General features: G+C 43.7%; 1 protein-coding gene across 1 annotated transcript in view; it reads left to right on the top strand.

The window, feature by feature from the left end:
- LOC111961417 (unconventional myosin-Vb-like) overlaps positions 1-23567 on the top strand; it is an 82102-nt gene that overhangs the window by 28743 nt on the left and 29792 nt on the right. Inside the window, 13 exon segments of the mRNA XM_070441267.1 lie at positions 6578-6688; positions 7284-7455; positions 9164-9308; positions 9997-10153; positions 12385-12528; positions 12817-12898; positions 13107-13214; positions 13385-13494; positions 13617-13882; positions 18681-18762; positions 19455-19595; positions 20140-20262; positions 23052-23135. Of these exon segments, the coding sequence (XP_070297368.1) occupies positions 6578-6688; positions 7284-7455; positions 9164-9308; positions 9997-10153; positions 12385-12528; positions 12817-12898; positions 13107-13214; positions 13385-13494; positions 13617-13882; positions 18681-18762; positions 19455-19595; positions 20140-20262; positions 23052-23135 (1725 nt within the window).

Raw genomic sequence — 23567 nt, 5'->3', positions numbered from 1 at the left:
GTGGAGGTCCTGGGCTAGCGTGGTTGCACGTAGTCTTCCGGTTGTGAGGCCGGTTGAACGTACTGCCAAATWAAAAATTAAAAAACGATGTTTGATGTGGTTTATGGTACACCAATTAACATTCAATTCTCTGGCAATGGCTCTGGTGGACATTCCTGCAGTCAGCATGCCAATTGCACGCTCCCTCAACTTGAGACATCTGGCATTATGTTGTGTGACACAACTGCACATTTTAGTGGCTTTTTATTGTCCCCAGCACAAAGTGCACCTGTGTAATGATCATGCTGTGTAATCAGGTGAATGGATTATCTTGACAAAGGAGAAATGCTCACTAACAGGGATGTAAACAAATTTGGGCACAACATTTGAGGGAAATAAGCTTTTTGTGCGTATGGACATTTCTGGGATCTTTTTATTTCACCTCATGAAACATGGGACCAACACTTTTCGTGTTGCATTTATATTTTTGTTCAGTGTATATATTCCTGTTTGATCAATCCGTAAATAACCTAGGCCTTCATGCAGCAGTTTCTCCTGTGCTTTTGACAATGATTTCACCATGATGCCTATTTCACATGATATGCCTAAATACTTATAACCTCTAGGCTAATAAATAATCACAATTTCCCCCCCTCCCGATTTATTCCATTAATCATGTTATTTCAAGTTATCCCTTTGGAGCGCAATATCACGTTGTTGAAAAATATGCCTAAATTGGCCATGCCTGTAAGTTGGGCTATTGAAGGCATCCAAGGCCTCTGTGAACTTTGATTGTGTTTGGTGAAAATGAGAGACCTTCCAAACATTTCATGCAACATTATCAGCAAGGGACTTGATGCCTACTCTGCCAAAGCCATTTAGAGTTGTTGAACGGGAGTGACGAGTGTGTTGACAAAGCAGTAGCCTAATATTATAAAAAGTTGGCTTTGAACAACCACATATGATTCAGTGCAATATGCCTATCACATTATTTAACATATCAGAATTGTTAAAAAGATTTAAGAGTAGACAAAGTGATCGTGTCAGGCAAAAATATCACGCTTTTTATCTTTGCAACATTTTGATGTAGAGTCACATTCACTGTGGTTGTCTGAGGCATGCTATAGAGTTCACAGCTGGCGCCTCATCGCCATTGGTTATTCCCCATAATTTGCAACAATGTCAATAAGCGGCATCGCTATCTTTCCTTTGCGGTACCTCAAACTGTCACGATTACCGGCTGAGGTTGAGTTGAACATCATCCTAAAACCCACTCTGAGCTGGGAGTTCTTTTTGTTTTAAAACCGGTTTTAACAAGATTCCTAGGACCTTTTCTGAKACGCTTTGTGGATACAACCCCAGGACATGCATAGTAATTCAATTAGGCTAATAATGAATGCTGCCATTTCAAACGCAACCTTTGGAAATGGCACAGCACAGTTGCCATTTCCCTTCCAAATCCTTGATCTTTTCTTGATCTTGACATTCAATCAGCCTCTCAAATATGAAGAAGCAACAGTGTGTGAAAAGAGTAGCGAGGATTCCTCTTGCATTATATGCCTACGGTTGTGCCAAAAAATGTCCTCAATCGTTTTGTCAATAAGGATTCATCGGAGAAGTGTGACGATGTCAGCCATGCTTACAAACATCTTGTATTGATTTAAACATTTCTCCCTCCATCTCTCCTTCCTTAGATCCATCCCTCGCTCCCTCTCATGCTCTCTCATGTTTCCCCTATTGATTTCTTCCCTGGTGATGTTAAGTAACTGATTTACATGGAGCTAACAAATGAAAATGTGTCCGAGCATGTGGTATCAGCGGCATGGGAATTACTGTAGTTGCTCAGTGGGATCCAGAGAAAAGGCTTTGTTTATTTCCTTCTCTGATGTGTCGCCCTGGGATGATGATGATGAACTACAGTAATGTAGAGTCACACCTGACCTGACTTCTGTGATTTGGAGGTAGGGTGACTCACTCATTGTTCTTTTATTTCCGTGCTAAAAGAACGATCACAAATTGTCATGGCTCTGCTGGATACTTGACAAGTGCACAAAGGTCTCTGTGCTTGTAAAGAAGAACTCTGAGCAAAGGAGAAGCATTGTAACCCATGAGCGTAAGCTTGCAATCGGGAGCGAAGTGAAAGCACCTTTGTGACCTGTCGTCGATCTACGTAAAAGTCAGCGCGTGAATCGGTTTTTATGTCCCACGTCTAAATGGACTGGTGGTGAGGGAGTTGCTGGCTCTGTTGTGCAATTGTTTTGAACAAGGCCCTATGTAACCTAATATGTTAGTCATAAATAAGGTACTGATCAGGTCAAATGAGCCATACTATTACCTACAACTGTAAGCTGCAAAACAGAATGAAAGTCATTCACAGTACAATAAGATCTTCCCTAGGGTTGTGTGAGAGTTTCAGACTAGGAGACAAACTGTCTTCAAGTGTTCCCAGAGTCAAAGCCCATGTRACCCTGGCTGACACGTGGGTAATATTAGTGATAGCACGGTCGGTTGCAGCGCTACGCAAGGTTATTTTGTATCGCTACATCTCCCCCCCAGTTATCTGCCAGCCCGCCCGCTGCCTCCTTATTAAAGCGGATTAAAAAGCGCTGCTGTCATCTCGCCTGTCGTAATACGCTGTGACTCTCAGTTGCCCAGGGGGGAAGACAGCGCTCAAAGTTCAGTCTTTCAGCCTCTCAGTCAGAGCATGAGTAACGAGGACTTGGCGTCAGTAGGTGTCTTCTCTATAATGTATTTCTACAGGGGAGTGGCCTGCGACTTGGTTGGGAGGTGTGCTTGTTGTTGTTGAAATATGAATGGGCCCTCTGTGACTGAGGTAAATGTTAGGTTAAACCTCATTGTCATCTGACTCCTCTCACTGTTCTGATATCAGGCTGAGATATCATGATGTACTGATCGGAGATAGCTGAGCCCTCTGGTAACAGTAAACACTGACAACTTGTTGAGAAGTTTCCTATGAAGTTGAGAAGGTCGTACAGAGAGTTTGTTCTCCATTTGAGACACGCAGAGCTCAGCTGTGGAAAATCCACTTGACTTACACACAGAGTACACAGCTCCGTAGGGCTGAGCACTGCATAAACTCTATTACCCCTGACAAACTGTGTTAATTCAGTCTGCTGCTGAAATGTGAACCATCGTCTACAAATGATTCCGTCCACTTACCTTTTCTAATGAATATAATGCCAATGTGGCAGAATGGAGGAAATKAGTTGGAATATTCATTAACATTTTCAGATGTAGTTATTTTTCTAAAAGTTTCCTCCTMTCTCCCTCTGTAGTGTTTCTCTGGGGTGATGTAAAGGAGAAACAGTTCTGCACTGGAGGGATGTTGCTGCTTTATTACCCCCCMTCTCCTTCTGTCAGCACCCCTTTTTTGTTTTGGCTTTCTTCCTCTGCTAGCATCAAATTGACATGCATCTAGCTGCTATCTGCTGGTTTTATGTACATAAACTGTGTATATATTGGTGTGAAAGTAGAATTAATTTMTTCCTGGTATGGGACCTCCCTATGTGTGCATGCCTGTGCACCTAGAAAATGTATGAGCTTAACAGGTCTGGCCCTGGAAGTTCTGCCGCCCTAGGCGAGACAAAAAATACCCCCCCCCTCATCCTCGCTAAACTAGAATAGTGTACAGCAGGGATTAGCAATAGGTTTGGCCTAGGGCAAGTTTTCTCAGCTAATAGTCAGCAGAACAGAACATAATAGCAGCCCAATTCATAGGCCTACGTTACACATTAAACACAATGTTTAACACATCTGGTTAGTTGGCTATGTAATCAGGTCAATGTCAATAACATATCCTCATATTTTCAATCTGATTACACTGATAAAATCACCAACGTCTCTATTAAATTCGTTTTTTATATTTCTTTGTGCGTTGATTGGGGGAAAACTGCTTGCAGTCAAGAGAATRTCGCTCTGAAAAAGTCTGAAAAGARGGATGGATAATGAAAAATAGAGCTTTCAGGGAACAATGGACAGAGGAATAGGCATATTTCTCCAATGTCAAACCAGAGTGTGGGCCTAGTCATAAAGATTTGTCATTGAGCTTTATAGTGGCATAAACACAACCAGTCATGATGTTTTCCTCTGCTTGTCAAACAATCTCTTCAAAGGGCTCCTTTACTAGGCTACCAACACACGTTCATCCACTCACAACATATTTCCATCCTCCAAACAGTTGTGAATGGAAAGACACTTCTGTTACACCAAAAAAGTGTCATGACATTTGGTGATTGTCATTAGGCCAGAATTAATGCCTCCACTGCTGTCCGTGTGCTTCTCGGTGTGGCCACTCATCTCTGCCTTGGCACATTTCTGTGATCTTGTCGAACCACATTGCATTTTGGAACATAGGCTATCACCCACTTTCGAGTCCATTCGCTTTTTCATGCCTCTGACGTATGGTAATGATAAMTAATGGTGGTACAGCCTACAGTTTTCTTGATGTTTTAGTTATTGTGATCGGCCCAGGTTTTACCGGTACGGCGTACCCCCACTATTTATTTTGCCGGGACGCCGTACCGGACCGCCTTACTTTCACCCCTGTGCAGTGGTGGAAAAGGTACCCAATTCTACTTGAGTCAAGGTWAAGATACCTTTTAATAGAAAATGACTGGTGGTTGATCACGCACAGTGAACCCTATGTAGTTTTGCTGTCTGAGGTTAGGCTGCTACTCTACTCTACTGTGTTTCTAAGGTCTGCAGCTTAGGCGGGCTTATCTCTGTCAGTTAAAATATGGTCATGGTTTTTAAAGAGCTGAAACATCTCAACAGTGATTGTACTGCGTACAGTAGTTTTGTTTAGCCTTCTCCTTTGTCTGCTGTTTCCCCCACTTACTCCCTATTACCTCGTGGCAGTGCATTGTTAGGCTGTTTTGTGCCTGTGAAGGAATAGGAGGTCAGGAGGACTGTGTTTGGATCATTTGTCTGGCTTTTCTTTTTGCCCTCAAGAACACAAAAAATAAACTGCTTGTCCTTTTGTTCTGTGGGGCAGTCGTTTGCATCTGTGGTACGGTCGTTATAGGCCTAACTCATTGAAGTGAAACCTAGGCCGATGTGCTGAGAAATGGACTAGTCAATTAATGATTAATTAGCGAATAAAACTCTTGCATTGAACTCCATAAAATGATATGCTCAATGTTTGTTCAGCAGGGATTTTTYTGTAAACAAAAATGATTGTTCTGATCCTGAATGAAATTGACAATACCTAATTTCATGTGTTTTTCTTTTCTTTTCCCCCCCCTATTTTTTATTTATTTTTTACTAATTGTTCTAATTTCAAAATGCAATTAGCAGCAGAGGACCAGCTAATGGTTTGTATGATTATTCACAGTGAGTAATCACTCCCACTCTCCTGACAAAAATAATAATCATTTCTTAAACTTTTATAGCACTTTTCATAACAGAAAGAAATCTCAAAGCGATTCAAAAGCAACAACAAAAGAAAACGATCAAGCAATAGGCTATGTCGTGAGTAGCCTAGCTATAGTTAGCTAGGTCAACCAATAGAGGCCAAGTCTTTGAGTGCATGAATCCTCCAAAGATGGAGATGGTCAGTTTATGGCTTGATCAGATGAAGGTAGAGGGAGATGGTCAGTTTATGGCTTGATCAGATGAAGGTAGAGGGAGATGGTCGTTTAGTGGCTTGATCAGATGAAGGTAGAGGGAGATGGTCAGTTTATGGCTTGATCAGATGAAGGGTAGAGGGAGATGGTCAGTTTATGGCTTGATCAGATGAAGGTAGAGGGATGAATAAGGTCAGTTTATGGCTTGATCAGATGAAGGTAGAGGGAGATGGTCAGTTTATGGCTTGATCAGATGAAGGTAGAGGGAGATGGTTGATGGAATCTGATGGTGATCTTGTCGAGGGTCAAGCCCTTCTCCTTCACAATGTGTGGGTGATGCCTCAGCAGCACTAATAGGTTAAAAACAAAACCTTTATCTTCAACATCAGGCCAAACTTCTCTCATAATAATGTGTTCTATTCATCCCGTAAAGTTACGAATTTATCGTCAAAGGAACTGTTAGAAAGGTGCAATTTAATCATTTTTGGAAGATGGAATAAGTTGTTGACGATCGCTTTAGGAGACGACTTAGTTTTGCCGTTAATGGCATCCCGACTTGAAGTACATTTTTATGTGATTCTAAGTGAGTCAATCAAAAAGGTAGGGCTAGGTTTATATAAGAAGTAAGATTAGCAAACAAATGTGCCCTTGGAAATGATCAGTCAGCATTTTCGCCTCACTACGGGCCTATCTAGGGTATCTCAAGGCGGGATGTGTCGCAAACACAATTACCTCAACACTGCCACACCGTCAACCTATTGACACTTATTTTCAGCTTTTGTTGAAACAGTAACGCATTGCAACATCTTTGAGCTGTCATATCAAATGGACATCTCTAGAGCATTCAGCTGTTCTGTCGCTTTTTATGGATTGACAGTATGTATGCATTGACAATAAATTACACACTGTCAATGAACACGGGCAAGTGGGGGAGGAATGCTGTCTAAATGTGCAAACAATATTCAAAGTAATTGATGAGTTGAATTAAATCTCTTTGTGTTTTTGTGTTGCAGTACACTCGGGTGTGGATCCCAGACCCAGAGGATGTATGGAGAGCTGCAGAGATCATCAAGGACTACAAGGAGGGAGAGCCAATCCTGCACCTCAAACTTGAAGATGAATCGGTAATCTACCCCCCCCTCTCCTAACCCTAACCCCCCCAGATCAGGCCACAATTATAAGATAAATATCGTAATATTTGTATTTTATTTTTTATAGCCCTTGCCTAAGGACTCAATATGCTTTGGTCTATTTTGTCGTGCTCATGTACATTTGTACATGTCCTCATTTTAAAGCAGTTAATGTGTGTGCGCCCCTACACACATTCAGAAACTTTGGTGCCATGAATCATTAATCATATTTTTTGAAGTGAGAGATGCAAGCCCTGAGAGATGCAAGATACAGTTATTAAATAACAATGTACTGTGCCAAGAGTAGTTTGAATGAATCAGCAGATGATGATATTATCGCTTTGTGCAGCAGCAGTATATTCCCCTACTCATGATCACAATCTCTACTTGATACAGGTATGATTCATAAACACCTAGAAGCCACCAAATCCATATCCTTTAACATGTGTAGTTATGGACAGTGCTCCATTATGATTTCAACTGGTAAAGGGAGTCGTCATACCCTCAAACCAGGTGCACATGTACAAAGACTTTGCTTTTAATGTTTTTTTAGTATTGACATTTTTTGCTTGAACCCCTCTTGTCCCAGCCGTTGGAATACCGCATCGGACCCAAAGACAACCCTCTTCCCTTCCTCCGGAACCCTGATATCCTGGTGGGGGAGAATGACCTCACAGCGCTCAGCTACCTGCACGAGCCTGCTGTCCTGCACAACCTCAAAGTGCGCTTCCTCGAGCCCAACCACATCTACACATACTGTGGTAAGTCTATACTGTACCACCACCTGCTCTGACAGCGCCACTTATAGTAACCAGAATGTCTGGTCTGTATATGGTCTCTTAACAAAGCCCTTGGCCTGACCTTGTGCTGCAAATTCCTCCTATGTTTACTATGGTAGCTGGCTTATTTTACACCATGTAGGGTCGATGCTTTCATTTACCTTTTTAATGGTTGTCTTGTCCCAACTTTTACAAACCTGTCCTCCCAATTCCCCAATCAACTAGGGTTCCATTGACTTAAACAGCCAACGAGTGAGCTGTTGCCATGTGTGATATGCGCCCTAAACAAAGCAGACAAAGGGGAATGAGCAAAGACAATATTTGTCTGTTGATCCTACACTGGCTATAGATATCACCATCATGTTTTAATTAGGGAAATCTGTCCCCATAGTAACCCTGCCAGTGCAAACTTGGGTGAGCCTACTACATTCCTCTGGTAATATGGATGTTTTGACAGTATTTGCCTATCAAAGTTAGCAGGAAAAATACAAAGGGCTGTTAACAATGTGTTTTTACCCACAGTAGCATATTGTACTGTACTGTATGATAGGATTATATAATTATTATCTGTGATATGTTGTTGTCCCACCTAGCTATSTTAATGTGAACTCACTAACTGTAAGTCACTCTGGATAAGAGCGTCTGCTAAATGACTGAAATGTAGATGCACATACAATTAATGGACTTAAGGTATTTTGGTGGGAATTCAGGTATTTACTTTCTCATACATTTTCTTAGTATATCAGGTATTTCTTAAATACTTTGAAAATATGTTGCCTCATTTGCATATATACAGTATGCTGGGTGTATTTGCATTCATTAATAAATTAATATGAAGGGGTGGAGCAGGGCTGCAACCACCAAAAACTTGCTCTGTCTCTAGGTTACTCTTTACTGTTGTTGTCACCAGTAAGGAGTGTGTCGGGAGAAAGTGTGTCGGGAGAAAGTGTGTCGGGAGAAAGTGTGTCGGGAGAAAGTGTGTCGGGAGAAAGTGTGTCGGGAGAAGGATAACCAATGCTAATAGAACTCTACACGCTTGGCTCTAGATTACACCCATCCAAACATATTTTACGTTTTTTGTGAGATGAGACATAATGTCACTAATCCAAGTGTTCATTTTCAGAAGTTGYTTTCATTTCAGCGCATTTCATTTGTAAATATTTCAACTGTATTAAATCATTACTTTTTTCTCTCAAATTGGACAAAAAAACTAACACCCATCAAAATACCTTTATCTTTGTTCTCTTTCTTGGGATGTAACTGTCGAAGACGTGCCGTTGAATCCCTTACGAAGCGTTAGCGTTCTTATAGATGCAACGGAAAGCCAATGTATTCTATTGAGCCCATTTCAGCCATTACCGGAGTGTGTTTGACAGGTCATTACAAACGTTTCCGCGGTCGTTACATTTAACGGGGGGGGGGAACGAATGGCACAAGCAATAGTGGGAAAGAGTCACCAGTGAAATGAAAGCAATCAATCCAGCAAGATTTCAGTGACAAAGTGGATTTTGCACTCCTCAAACACAGGAAATAGATGGCTAAGATCCTCAGCTGGGTGAGACACACAAATACACACCCACAAGAATATATGGGATGTATTACTAAATATAGGATTAAGGAACTAGAGGTTACAGTCTCACTGACTGGTCATACTATTTTCTCTGTCCTCCCTTCTCTCCTTGCTCTATAGGTATCGTACTGGTGGCCATCAACCCCTACGACCAGCTTCAAATCTATGGAGAGGAGGTCATCAATGCCTACAGTGGGCAGAACATGGGAGACATGGACCCACACATCTTTGCTGTTGCTGAGGAGGCATACAAGCAGATGGCCAGGTACTGGATGAGCCTCAGGGTACAGCTAAACGGGTATAACACAGGATCAGGATACTGTTAATGTATTAGACCTGGAAGAGTTGCCAATTAATAACCACRTTCTATATATTAGTCTGCTTTGGGAAGCAATTGAGTTGTTACTGTGTGGCACATGGAGCTGCGTAGGAGGCACTTGATTAGACTCCTCATTCGGTTTGATATGTCATTTTGATAGTGTGTGGCTCAGTTGGTAGAGCGCTGCGCTTGCAACGCCAGGGTTGTGGGTTCAATTCCCATGGGGGACCAGTATGAGGGGGAAAAAGTGTGAAATGTAAATGTATGCACTCTCGATAAGAGCGTCTGCTAAAATGTAAATAGTGTTGGTGTGGGACTGAATAATGAGTTGCCACAGAGATAAACTGTGTCTTCAATGGAAGATGTGGGTGGATAATAACAGTGCTCCGGTCCACATTAACTGTCAACCTCATCAATGCTGCTCTTCTCTGTAGAGCAAAAGACAATAAATACCATGTCCACTGCCTACATACTGTGCATGCCCACTGCTGGGTAGTCCTGGCAACTCCAGTCATGTAGAGAAAATGAGCGTTGTGTAACTGTAGACGTGGCCCATTAATGCAGCTCTGGTCAGTTACCTATTTTTATTAAATGTTCCAAATCTCTTTTTCTCTCTCTCTTTCTTTTCCCGTAGAGATGAGAGGAACCAATCCATCATAGTAAGTGGGGAGTCGGGGGCAGGGAAGACCGTCTCTGCTAAGTACGCCATGCGGTTCTTCGCCACTGTGGGAGGGTCGGCCAACGACACCAACGTTGAGGAGAAGGTGCTGGCCTCCAGCCCCATCATGGAGGTGAGGAGGGGAACTGGGGATGGGCTGCTGGTCCCATACTGTAGGTGAGGAGGGGAACTGGGGATGGGCTGCTGGTCCCATACTGGAGGTGAGGAGGGGAACTGGGGGTGGGCTGCTGGTCCCATAGTGTAGGCCAGCCCAGCAGTATGGCAACCTAGTAAAGGAAGTCGATCCCGGAATATATGGGTTACATAATATGATTTGTGCCTTTTTGGAGATGACACATGTATCTTCTGGATAACCAAGTCATATTTTATTTACCTGCTTAGATGGGTTCTAGTGAAAACGTCATCGTGTTTTACTTTTTCTATGCCCTGAAAGTTTTATGAACTCGGCTGTAACTTTGTAGAGTTTACAGCACAGTATTCTTATGGGGAATCATTTTGTAAACTGTAGGTGGAGAAGCTAAACACACCAGGAGTCCRTGAACAGCAAAGTCCCACAGCCTGSCTGGAAAGATACGACTAGGAGAAGCTGCTAGCTAGAAAGTTGTCATGACTCTCTGTCCTTCAGGAAGTTATAGCTGAGGAGAGTCCGACATCTCTGAGTCCATTACCAGCCTCACCTCAGCTAGATCAGTCAGAGTGAAGAAACAGGACAGATCTGTATGCAAGGCCAGTTGGGCACAGTCTCCATCTTGGCAGATGACACAACACAAAATTAGGAGCTTTACAACTGTCAAGACACATTACGAGCAGCAAGGAGAAGCTAAAGGTTTTTGTGTGGCATGAATCACAATTTCAGAAGATATAAACTCTTCAAAAACATAAACTTCCTTTTTTCAGGACCCTGTCTTTCAAAGCTAATTCGTAAAAATCCMAAACTTCACAGATCTTCATTGTAAAGAGTTTGAACACTGTTTCCCATGCTTGTTCAATGAACCATAAACAATTCATGAACATGCACCTGTGGAACGGTTGTTAAGACACTAACAGCTTACAGACGGTGGGCAATTGTCACAGTTATGAAAACTTAGGACACTAAAGAGGCCTTTCTACTGACTCACAAACACAAAAGATCGATGCCCAGGTCCTGCTCATCTGCGTGAACGTGCCTTAGGCATGCTGCAAGGAGGCATGAGGACTGCAGATGTGGCCAGGGCAATAAATGCAAATGTCCGTACTGTGAGACGCCTAAGACCCCGCTACAGGGAGACACGGCGGACAGCTGATCGTCCCGCAGTGGCAGATCACGTGAAACAACAGGATCGGTACATCCGTCATAGAAGGTACAGGTAAGGATGGCAACAACTGCCCGAGTTACCCCAGGAACGCACAATCCCTCCATTAGTGCTCAGACTGTCCGCAATAGGCTGAGAGAGGCTGGACTGAGGGTTGTAGGCACAAACCCACCGTTGCTGGACCAGCAGGACTGACAAAAAGTGCTCTTCACTGACGAGTCAGGGTTTTGTCTCACCAGGGGTGATGGTCAGATTCGCGTTATAGTCGAAGGAATGAGCGTTACACCGAAGCCTGTACTCTGGAGCGTGAACGATTTTGGAGGTGGAGGTCCGTCTGGTCTGGAGCGGTGTGTCACAGCACAATGGACTGAGCTTGTTGTCTATGCAGGCATCTCAACGCTGTGCGTTACAGGGAAGAACATCCTCCTCCCTCATGTGGTACCCTCCTGCAGGCTCATCCTGACATGACCTCCAGCATGACAATGCCACCAGCCATACTGCTCAGTTCTGTGTGTGATTCCTGCAAGACAGGAATGTCAGTGTTCTCCATGGCCAGCGAAGAAGCCCCGGATCTCAAATCCCATTAAGCACGTTTGGGATTTGTTGGATCGGAGGGTGAGGGCTAGGGCCGTTCACCCCAGAAATGTCCGCGGAACTTGCAGGTGCCTTGGTGGAGAGTGGGGTACATCTCACAGCAAGACCTGGCATCTGGTGCAGTCCATGAGGAGGAGATGGCACTGCCAGTACTTAATGCAGCTGGTTGCCACACCAGATACTGACTGTTCTTTCTGATTTAACCCTCTCCTTTGTTCAGGGACACATTATTTTATTTCTGTTAGTCACATGTCTGTGGAACTTGTTCAGTTTATGTCTCAGTTGTTGAATCTTGTTATGTTCATACAAATATTTACACATGTTAAGTTTGCTGGAAATAATCGCAGTTGACGGTGAGAGGACGTTTCTTTTTTTTGCCGAGTTTAAATATATTTTACAGTGGTTATGATTTTCTTTTGATTTCTGAAACTCTCCACCCCTCTGCTTCTCTTTTCAGGCTATTGGAAATGCGAAAACCACGCGCAATGACAACAGCAGTCGTTTTGGGAAGTACATCCAGATTGGTTTTGACAGGCGTTATCACATAATAGGTGCCAACATGCGCACGTATCTGCTGGAGAAGTCAAGGGTGGTGTTCCAGGTACGTGTAGCTCCATGCTGCGCAGTCTGGGAAACTCTGTATTGCTACTTACTAAGTCCATGCTTCCCTTCACATTTACTTTCCTTCATTTAAACATTTGATTAGGTCCTAGCTTGACATGTTTTTTCCAGCCAATCAAATATCAAAATAAACGTATCTAAGTACTTTACAGAAATTAATACAATATTAAATTGCAGCTTGGGGGAACTCATGTGCTAACAAAAGTATTTCATTCATCAGAATATATTATTGATCAAGAGTTAAGTGTAGTATATTTCTGCTTTTTAGGCTGAGGATGAGAGGAATTACCACATCTTCTACCAGTTGTGTGCCTCTGCTAGCTTCCCGGAGTTCAAAGACCTAGCCTTGAGTAAGTGTCGCAGACCGAGCCAATATTCAACTACGTTTCTGTTAAGGAAGCAACTGCATAATAACTGCAATCGTTATTTTTATGTCATGTTTACTGGAGCATAGTCCTTCGAACTACATTCAGAGAATAGTACGTGTCGTCTGTGAGGACGTTCAAAAAAGAACACTTTTCTAATACGTTTATTTCTATCTCTGCTTTCATCTTAAAGCCAGTGCGGAAGACTTCATCTTCACATCGCAAGGAGAGAACATCTTCATTGAGGGGGTGAATGATGCCGAGGACTTCAAGAAGACGAAGGAAGCCTTTACGCTACTGGGTAATGGTCTGACTGCATGGGTAYATTCTAAGATGGTAACACCGCTACATTAGAACAGGCTCAGAACAAAGGGTTTATGTATCTTGGACATAAATACTGACTGGTTTTTTGTTCTTTTTTTCAATCTCCCGATGGAACAATATTTACCTTACTGTGGTTTGTTTTTGCAGGTGTTAAGGAGAGCAATCAAAGCAGCATCTTCAGAATCATAGCTTCCATCCTGCATCTGGGGAACGTGGAGATCTGCTCGGAGAGAGACGGAGACTCCTGCCACATATCAGTATGTCACTATACAGCCTTGTACAGATTAATTCTGTTTGAGTTTATAGTTCCACATCACAGCCTCAAACCGTATATCTTCTCTATACCTAATTTATTGATTAAATCTGTGTGTGTTTGTAGAGGAACGACCCTCACTTGACGCACTTTTGCCGGTTGCTGGGGGTGGAGCTGGAGCAGATGGAACACTGGCTATGTCACAGGAAGCTGGTCACCACGTCAGAGACCTACGTCAAGAACATGTCCCGCAAACAGGCGGCTAATGCCCGCGACGCGCTCGCCAAACACATCTACGCACACATGTTTGACTGGATTGTGGWGCACGTCAACAAGTCTCTGCACACCTCCTCCAAACAACACTCCTTCATCGGTGTTCTGGATATCTATGGGTAAGACTGCCCACCTGGGCTCCCCAGAACCTCTGAAAACAAACCTCAACAGTGGGTTGGTTTGGATTGTGAGAGAAACTTGACTGTGTGGTGAGAACCGATTTTCATGCCAGCAATAGAAGTCTTATTTCAGGAGTGTAATCTCAGCCATGGTGAATGGTAAAAGCATCCCAGGCTGGCAGTAAGTTAACACACTGTGACAGCAGACACACAGAAGAACATCAGCCCAATATTTCTCATTTTCCCTCGCAGTTCTGTCACACAATGTTTTCTGTACTAAAGGCACGGAGAAGCATGATATTTGATGAGTAGATTTCATAACGGTCACATACACATATTTAGCAGATGTTATTGCTGCTGTAGCGAAATGCTTGTGTTCCTAGCTCCAACAGTGTAGTAAAATCTAACAATTCACAACAATACACACAAATCTAAAAGTAAAATAATGGAATTAAGAAATATATAAATATTAGGACGAGCAATGTCAGAGTGGCATTGACTAGAATACAGTATATACATATGAAATGAGTAAAACAGTATGTAAACAACATTAAAGTGACTAGTGTTCCATTATTAAAGTGACCAGTGATTCCATGTCTCTGTATATAGGGCAGCTGCCTCAACGGTGCAGGGTTGAGTAACCAGGTGGTAGCCGCCGAGTGATGGCTATTTAACAGTCTACCTTGAGACTGAAAAACAGCTTCTATCCCAGCTTTGATGCAACTGTACTGACCTCGCCTTCTGGATGGTAGCGGGGTGAACAGGCCGTGGCTCGGGTGGTTGGTGTCCTTGATGATCTTTTTGGCCTTCCTGTGACATCAGGTCCTGTAGGTGTCTTGAAGGACAGGCAGTGTGACCCGGTGATGGGTTGGGCAGACCGCGCCACCCTCTGGAGAGCCCTGCACTTGCGGGCTCTTGGATGCACTTGGATGCTCTCAATTGTGCATCTGTAAAGATTTCGGAGGGTCTTAGGGGCCAAGCCAAGTTTCTTCAGCCTCCTAATGTTGAAGAGGCGCTGTTGCGCCTTCTTCACCAAACTGTCTGTGTGGGTGGACCATTTCAGATCGTCAGTGACTGTGTACGCCGAGACACTTGAAGCTTTTCACCTTCTCCACAGTACTGTCCCGTCAATGTGGATAGGGGGGCGCTCCCTCTGCTGTTTCCTGAAGTCCACGTTCCGCTCCTTTGTTTTGTTGATGTTGAGGGAGAGGTTATTTTCCTGGCACCACTCCGCCAGGGCCCTCACATCCTCCCTGTAGGCTGTCTTGTCATTGTTGGTACTCAGGCCTACTATGGTTGTGCCGTCTGCAAACTTGATGATTAAGTTGGAGGTGTGTGGCCACGCAGTCATGGGTGAACAGGGAGTACAGGAGGGGGATGAGCACACACCCTTGTGGGGCCCCTGTATTGACGATCAATGAAGTGGAGAAGTTGTTTCCTACCTTCACCAGCTGGGGGCGGCCCGTCAGGAAGTCCAGGACCCAGTTGCACAGGGCGGGGTTCAGACCCAGGGCCCCAAGCTTGATGATGAGCTTGGAGGGTACTATGGTGTTGAATACTGAGCTGTAGTCAATGAACAGTGTTACATAGGTATTCCTCTTGTCCAGGTGGGATAGGGAAGTGTGCACTGCAATGGCGATAGCATCGACTGTGGATCTATTGGGGTGGTAAGCAAATTTAAGTGGTTCTAAGGCAGGGGTGGGCAAAGTTTTTGGCTCAAGGGCCACATCGGGATTTTGAAATTCAACGGAGGGCCACATTTTTTGGAGGACCAATTGTTTGTTAAAATGAATTTGTGGGGGCMTCCCGAGTGGCACAGTGGTCTAAGGCACTGCATGGCAGTGCTTGAGGCGTCACTACAGACCCGGGTTCGATCCCAGGCTGTGTCACAGCTGGCTGTGACTGGGAGACCCATGAGGCGGCGCACAATTGGCCCAGCATCGTCCGGGTTTGGCAGGCCGAGATTTCCTTGTCCCATCGCGCTGTGGCGGGCCGGGTGCATGCACACTGACACGGTCGCCAGGTGCACAGTGTTTCCTCTGACACATTGGTGCGGCTGGCTTCCAGGTTAAGTGGGCATTATGTCAAGAAGCAGTGCGGCTTGGCTGGATCGTGTTTCGGAGGATGCACGGMTCTCGACCTTCGCCTCTTCTGAGTCTGTAACGGGAGTTGCAGCGATGGGATAAGACTGTAACTACCAATTGGATACCACAAAATTGGGGAGAAAAAAGGGGAAAAAAATATGTATTTCTTATGTCTCACGGGCCGGATTGAAGTGCCCGGCTGGCCGGATGCGGGCTGTACTTTGCCTCCCCTTGGTCTCGGGTGTTATGTAAGGGTGTTTATGTAAGGTAGGCAAAGTACAGACTCTCAAAGCACTTCATGATGACAGAAGTGAGTGCGGCATCCCTAGCCGCTATAGTCATTTAGTTCAGTTACTGTTGTTATCTTGGGTACAGGAACAATGGTGGACATATTGAAGCAAGTGGGGACAGCAGACTCGGATAGGGAGAGATTGAATATGTCCGTAAACACTCCAGTCAGCTGGTCTKCGCATGCTCTGAGGACGCGGCTAGGGATGCCGCCTGGGCCGGCAGCCTTGCGAGGGTGAGTATGCCTTGCGAGGGTGAGCACGCCTTACTCACGTCGGATACGGAGAACGAGAGCCCACAGTCCTTGGGAGCGKGCCACGTCGATGGCACTGTGTTATCCTCAAAGCGGGTGAAGAAGGTGTTTAGCTTGACTGGGAGCAAGACGTCGGTGTCCGCGACGTGCCTGGTTTTCCCTTTGTAATCCGTGATTGTCTGTAGACATTGCCACATACTCATCTGTGTGTGTGAGCGCTCTGCGTGTCTCCAGCCAAATACTTCCATCCCCTGTGTTGCAAGTGCCTCTTTTCATTACAGTAGATAGAGCATGGAACCATATTGAATTGGGGGAGCGGTGCTTTTCTTATTCATGACCCTGTTTGACTGAGGGCTTAATTGGTTCTCTGCTGTGGGTTAGATTATTGATAAAACTGGCAGCCTGGTGCTGGGAGGGGAAAGATGCTGAGCTACAGTAGAAAGCCCAAATAATAAGACATACAGCGGGGGGTTATTTGTAACTTGAGTCTGATAATTATCTGTACAAAACAGTTCATCTGAAAATACTTGTGGAATATAAAATACTTGCTTGATTCACTGTTTGTCATGTTTTCCAGTTTCTTGAAATACTTTGCAAACGCAACTTATTTCTATGTGAAATGGTCTATACATTCCTTTTCCATTTTAGTAGACAGTCTTATCCAGAGCAACTTAAAGTAGCGAGTGGATACATTTTCATACTATTTCGTACTGGTCCCCTGTGGGAATCGAACCCACAACCGTAGCATTGCAAGTGCCATGCTCTACCAACTGAGCCACATCACATCATCGTCAATGTACTCAATTACTGTATTGTGATGGAAAGTGTACAGGTACAAACCTCGATGACCAGCCTATGTACAATACGGTAATATACATTTACATGAARTGGTTTGTAAGGATGGCACATTAATGCTGCACAAAAAGTGGTTGTTTTCCATGTTATTTGATTAAGAAAAATATTTAATTTGATGTGGATGTTTTGTGTCTTTGCCCATAACTTTGTACCTTTTTGATGTAAGTGTTTGAGGACAGGGTTTTTAATCTTTCTGGGTTCCATTAGAATGACAATCGCAAAGAAAGGGACAAGGGCAACAACTCTTACAGTTGTATTGAATGCTGCAAGATACAGTTCTCAATAATACAACTACCTTATTTGCCAAAGCAGAGATGCTGTGGAAAAAACATTTTGCCCAAGCTATCTGTCCGCTAATACTGGTAAAGGCATACTACAGTACTTTTTAAAAATGTTTGTATAAATATATTTTTGAATTCAGATTTTTCAGGGGGTGCTGCAGCACCCCTACTTCCCGTGGCTATGCAGCAGGGGTGTCAAAATCATTCCATGGAGGGCCTAGTTTCTGCAGTTTCTTTTTAAGACCTAGACAACCAGGTGAGGGGAGTGCTTTACTAATTAGTGAGTTTCATTTATTAATCAAGTGTAAGGGAGGAGTGAAACCACGCAGACACTCGGCCCTCTGTGGAATGAGTTTGACACGTGATCAACAGTGAGTTCAAAGCTCAAAATTTAAGGGACAGTYTTGTCGTTGTTTTGTCTCTGTWCTCCAGCACTTTGGATTTGAAMTTGTACAATGACTATGAGGTTAAAGTGCAGACTGTCCCCTTTCATTTGAGGTTATTTTCATCCAAATCGGGTGTACCGTTTAGAAATTACAGCACTTTTTGTACATAGTCCCCCAATTTTAGGGGACCAAATGTATTGGGACAGATTCACTTATGTGTATTAAAGTAGTAAAAAGTGAAGTATTTGGTCCCATATTCATAGCACACTATGACTACATTAAGCTTGTGACTCTACAAATTTGCTGGATGCATTTRCTGTTTTGAGTTGGTTGCATTTCAGATTATTACAATAACAGGGGAGGTTAGCATTTTGGGGGGGATATATTTGTGCATCTGTAACTTTCTCACTCGTCATTATTCACAATTCATTCAAGATTATCAGTAATCATGGTAGCATCCACATGCATGTAGAAGTGTTTAGAAACATTATCTTCTCATTTAGAATAAAAGTGACTCCAAAATTACACACTACATTATTTACTATTTAGTTTTCCTCTAGGCCTAAAATCACTGTCTAAAACACAGGATGGAAATAGACCGGAGACTTCCAACTCACCAGATATGTGACTGTTTTCTCTTCATCTGAACAGATTTGAGACCTTTGAGATAAACAGCTTCGAGCAGTTCTGCATCAACTACGCCAATGAGAAACTGCAGCAGCAGTTCAATCAAGTGAGTTTAAGCCTTATATTTATAATATACACAGTGTACAAAACATTAAGAACACCTGCTCTTTCCATGACATAGACTGACCAGGTGAATCCAGGTGAACGATATGATCCCTTATTGATGTTACGTGTTAAATCCACTTCAATCAGTGTCGATGAAAGGGARGAGACAGGTTAAAGAAGGATTTTTAAGTCTTGAGACATGGATTGTGTGTGTGTGCCATTCAGAGGGTGAATGKGCAAGACCAAATAGTTAAGTGTGGTAGTAGGTGCGAGGCGCACCGGTTTGAGTGTGTTAAACTCAGCAGTGTTGCAGTTCTTTTCACACTCAACAGCTTCCAGTATGTATCAAAAATGGTCCACCACCCAAAGGACATCCAGCCAACTTCACACAACTGGAGTATACATGCCCCTGACGAATTGAGGCCGCTCTTAGGGCAAAAGGGGGTGCAACTCAATATTAGGATGGTGTTCCTAATGTTTTGTACACTCAGTGTAGCTACCTACCTTATATTCCAATGTTCAGTAGAGGAGACCTGAGAACATAAAGCAAAACATAAAACATAACATTAAACATAAAGCTGTTAACCTCATGACTCAACATGAATGTTTTCAAGTGAAATAATTCAGGACTTAGTCTAACTGATAACCTACTGTGCTGTAGCTCACTGTGGGACTGCCTCTGTGTGTCCTCAGCATGTGTTCAAGCTGGAGCAGGAGGAGTACATGAAGGAGCAGATCCCCTGGACGCTCATCGACTTCTATGACAACCAGCCGTGTATCGACCTCATCGAGGCCAAGTTGGGYATCCTGGACCTGCTGGATGAGGAGTGCAAGGTGGAGTACCCGGTCTTCCATACATAATGTATTCGTCTTTAGTCCTGAATTCTGTCCTTGCTCCAGTAGTTCTTAACTTCTCTTTTTGGGATGCATTAGYGGGGAAGTGTATATGAACAATTGGCAACTGGAGGAGTTTTAACGCTGAATGCACTTGAGCAGTCACAGGTGTTGAACAATCTTCTGTGTTTTGGTCTGGAGGGAGCAGAGCGGAACACACTGCTGATCCCTGCGTTTTAAACCTCTGGTCTCAGTTTAATGGGATTCATCCTGCATTCATAGGTGCACACCGTGGCCTGCGTCTGTTTCCCCTGCCTGCATCCAGATTGTTATCGGAGTTAAGGACTTTGCAACAAAACACAGATTACTTATTTATTTCACTCATCCTCATCCCACAGCCCTTTGAAGTTATTGACGATCATTTGGAACAACCTCAAAATAATTGTTATTCTGAGCACAGCTAACCTGGATAGAAAGTTTTGGTTTCCTTCATGGTTTTACATAATATTTCTCCTTTATTCCCCTTCGCCTGCTGCTGYTACAGGTGCCCAAAGGGACAGATCAGAACTGGTGCCAGAAGCTGTACGATCGCCTTTCAAGCAGCGTCCATTTCCAGAAACCACGGATGTCCAACATATCTTTCATTATCATTCACTTTGCTGATAAGGTGGGTAGACCCAGCCTAGAGACATGTTTCACATGAAAAGCACCTGTACGTAAGGCTCTTCAGTTAGGTGAAAATTGACCTGATGCTAGGCTGTTGGTTCAAATGTCATTTTGGCCGGGAAATCCTGTTGTTACAGTCCTTAAGCAAGGTTGTGTGTTTAAACCKAACTGCTTCAGTATACCTGGCTGAGTAATTGGGAGCATCTACAAATTGTGCTATTCAAAGGACCTGACATGAATCACCCTCATTGCAGGGGCTTTGCCTGAAAAGAGCTAATATGATTATCCCATGATGACTCATCAGAGAGGCTTTGTGTGTTAGTATTACTGTGAGTGATCTCATTGGCCCTGCAATGTCACCCCTCCTCCTTATGACACATACACAAGCTCTAATTAACTCAAAGAGCAGTGCTCCTACGCAGAGGAGCTGGCACTAAATAGAAAGGACTGCCTATGTGTCTGCCTAAAGTGGGTCATGTAAACAGATGAAAGGCAGGCAGCTGTAGCAATGTCCTTTTATTTACCGTGGTAATTTCCGTGAAAAGCTAGGGATGTGAGTGGCTAGAGTGGGACGAGAGAGTCCTGTTAATGTGGATGGGATTTCCTCAGCTCTCCTCTTAAGATGGTATTAAACCGATTCCCTTGGTGTTTCTCTTCGTCTAACTCTTCAAGTGAAAAGGAGTAGGATCTGCATTCAATTACTGCTCTTCCTCTCACGCGCCAGTTGTACAGTCGTGGCCAAAAGTTTTGAGAATGACACAAATATAAATTTTCACAAACTCTGCTGCCTCAGTTTGTATGATGGCAATTTGCATATACTCCAGAATGTTATGAAGAGTGATCAGATGAATTGCAATTAATTGCAAAGTCCCTCTTTGCCATACAAATGAACTGAATCCCCCAAGAACATTTCCACTGCATTTCAGCCCTGCCACAAAAGGACCAGCTGACATCATGTCAGTGATTCTCTCGTTAACTCAGGTGTGAGTGTTGACGAGGACAAGGCTGGAGATCACTCTGTCATGCTGATTGAGTTCGAATAACAGACTGGAAGCTTCAAAAGGAGGGTGGTGCTTAGAATCATTGTTCTTCCTCTGTCAAACATGTTACCTGCAAGGAAACACGTGCCGTCATCATTGCTTGCACAAAAAAGGTTTCACAGGCAAAGGTATTGCTGCCAGTAAGATTGCACCTAAACCAACCATTTATCGGATCATCAAGAACTTCAAGGAGAGCGGTTCAATTGTTGTGAAGAAGGCTTCAGGGCGCCAAAGAAAGTCCAGCAAGCGCCAGGACYGTCTCCTAAAGTTGATTCAGCTGCGGGAGCGGGGCACCACCAGTACAGAGCTTGCTCAGGAATGGCAGCAGGCAGGTGTGAGTGCATCTACACGCACTGTGAGGCGAAGACTTTTGGAGGATAGCCTGGTGTCAAGAAGGGCAGCAAAGAAGCCACTTCTCTCCAGGAAAAACATCAGGGACAGACTGATATTCTGCAAAAGGTACAGGGATTGAACTGCTGAGGACTGGGGTAAAGTCATTTTCTCTGATGAATCCCCTTTCTGATTGTTTGGGGCATCCGGAAAATAGCTTGTCCGGAGAAGACAAGATGAGCGCTACCATCAGTCCTGTGTCATGCCAACAGTAAAGCATCCTGAGACCATTCATTTGAGGGGTTGCTTCTCAGCCAAGGGAGTGGGCTCACTCACAATTTTGCCTAAGAACACAGCCATGAATATAGAATGGTACCAACACATCCTCCGAGAGCAACTTCTCCCAACCATCCAGGAACAGTTTGGTGACGAACAATGCCTTTTCCAGCATGATGGAGCACCTTGCCATAAGGCAAAAGTGATAACTAAGTGGCACGGGGAACAAAACATCGAATATTTTGGGTCCAAGTCCAGGAAACTCCCCAGACCTTAATCCATTAAGAACTTGTGGTCAATCCTCAAGAGGCGGGTGGACAAACAAAACCCACAAATTCTGACAAACTCCAAGCATTGATTATGCAAGAATGAGCTGCCATCAGTCAGGATGTGGCCCAGAAGTTAATTGACAGCATGCCAGGGCGGATTGCAGAGGTCTTGAAAAAGAAGGGTCAACACTGCAAATATTGACTCTTTGCATCAACTTCATGTAATTGTCAATAAAAGCCTTTGACACTTTATGAGATGCTTGTAATTATACTTCAGTATTCCATAGTAACATCTGACAAAAATATCTAAAGACACTGAAACGGCAAACTTTGTGGAAATTAATATTTGTGTCATTCTCAAAACTTTTGGCCACGGCTGTACAATTAGAACAGCCTGCAACCCTATCTGTGAGAAAGAGGAGAGAGCAGGGGTGAAGTGTGACACCAGACTGCCTGGAGGCTGGGGCTGCTGATGGACAGACAAAGGGAAGGACGATAGACTGACTGACAGGGGGATTTCCTTCCAAACAATACCTGCACTCATGTTATTTTACATCTGACTTTTTATAAATAAACAGAATGTTTGCTAATCTGGTTCATCTTTTTTTTATGCTCAGTAAATGCTTCTGTTTAAACTGCCACATGCTTTAAATTATTCAATGTACAGCTGGATGTTTGGCTACGGTTACTGTAAGTGCATTGCTGTGGGACACAACAGCAGGACTGTATGGGCCACCTGGGATTTGAACAAACAACCCTCAGTCCCTATTGTACATAATTACCATAGTTGATTAAATGTTTGCTAATTTAGTTGTCAGTGTATTTGGCTGTGAAGTGTAGTCTGTTATATATACCTCTGTTCCCGCCCTTGGCAGGTTGAGTACCAGTGTGATGGCTTCCTGGAGAAGAACAGAGACACCGTCTACGAGGAACACATCAACATTCTGAAGGCCAGCAAGGTGAGAGAGAACAATGTCATTAGATCGCTACCACAATGACACAATCATCAAAACCATTCTAGTGGACACTTCAACTCACACTCAACAGCACACTCTGACCACTTAAATGCAGAAAGCATGTCGCAAATAATTATATTTTTAAGYTCTAACTAATTTAACCGTGTGGACTTCTTGGAAAAGCAGCACCRTAAAGCTTTTACCAAATTAGATTACTGCTGAAAGAGGCTTCAGTTTTGGAATAGAGTGCAACGACACAAAAAAAGTAACACGATTTAGAAAGTGGCAAGTTGGAAGCATTTCACAGGTTCATATGATGGGCAGTATAGCTCCTATCAGGTATAGTTGTTGTTTAAAGCCAGGCTGACAACTTGGCAACACTTCACATGAACCCTAAAGTTTAAATCCTGCTTTACATTCTCATTTGAAATACAT

This window comes from Salvelinus sp. IW2-2015, linkage group LG4q.1:29, assembly GCF_002910315.2.
Source record: "Salvelinus sp. IW2-2015 linkage group LG4q.1:29, ASM291031v2, whole genome shotgun sequence".
Lineage (NCBI taxonomy): Eukaryota > Metazoa > Chordata > Actinopteri > Salmoniformes > Salmonidae > Salvelinus > Salvelinus sp. IW2-2015.
The sequence above is the reverse complement of the archived record's forward strand: the minus strand, read 5'-3'. Positions and strand labels throughout refer to the sequence as shown.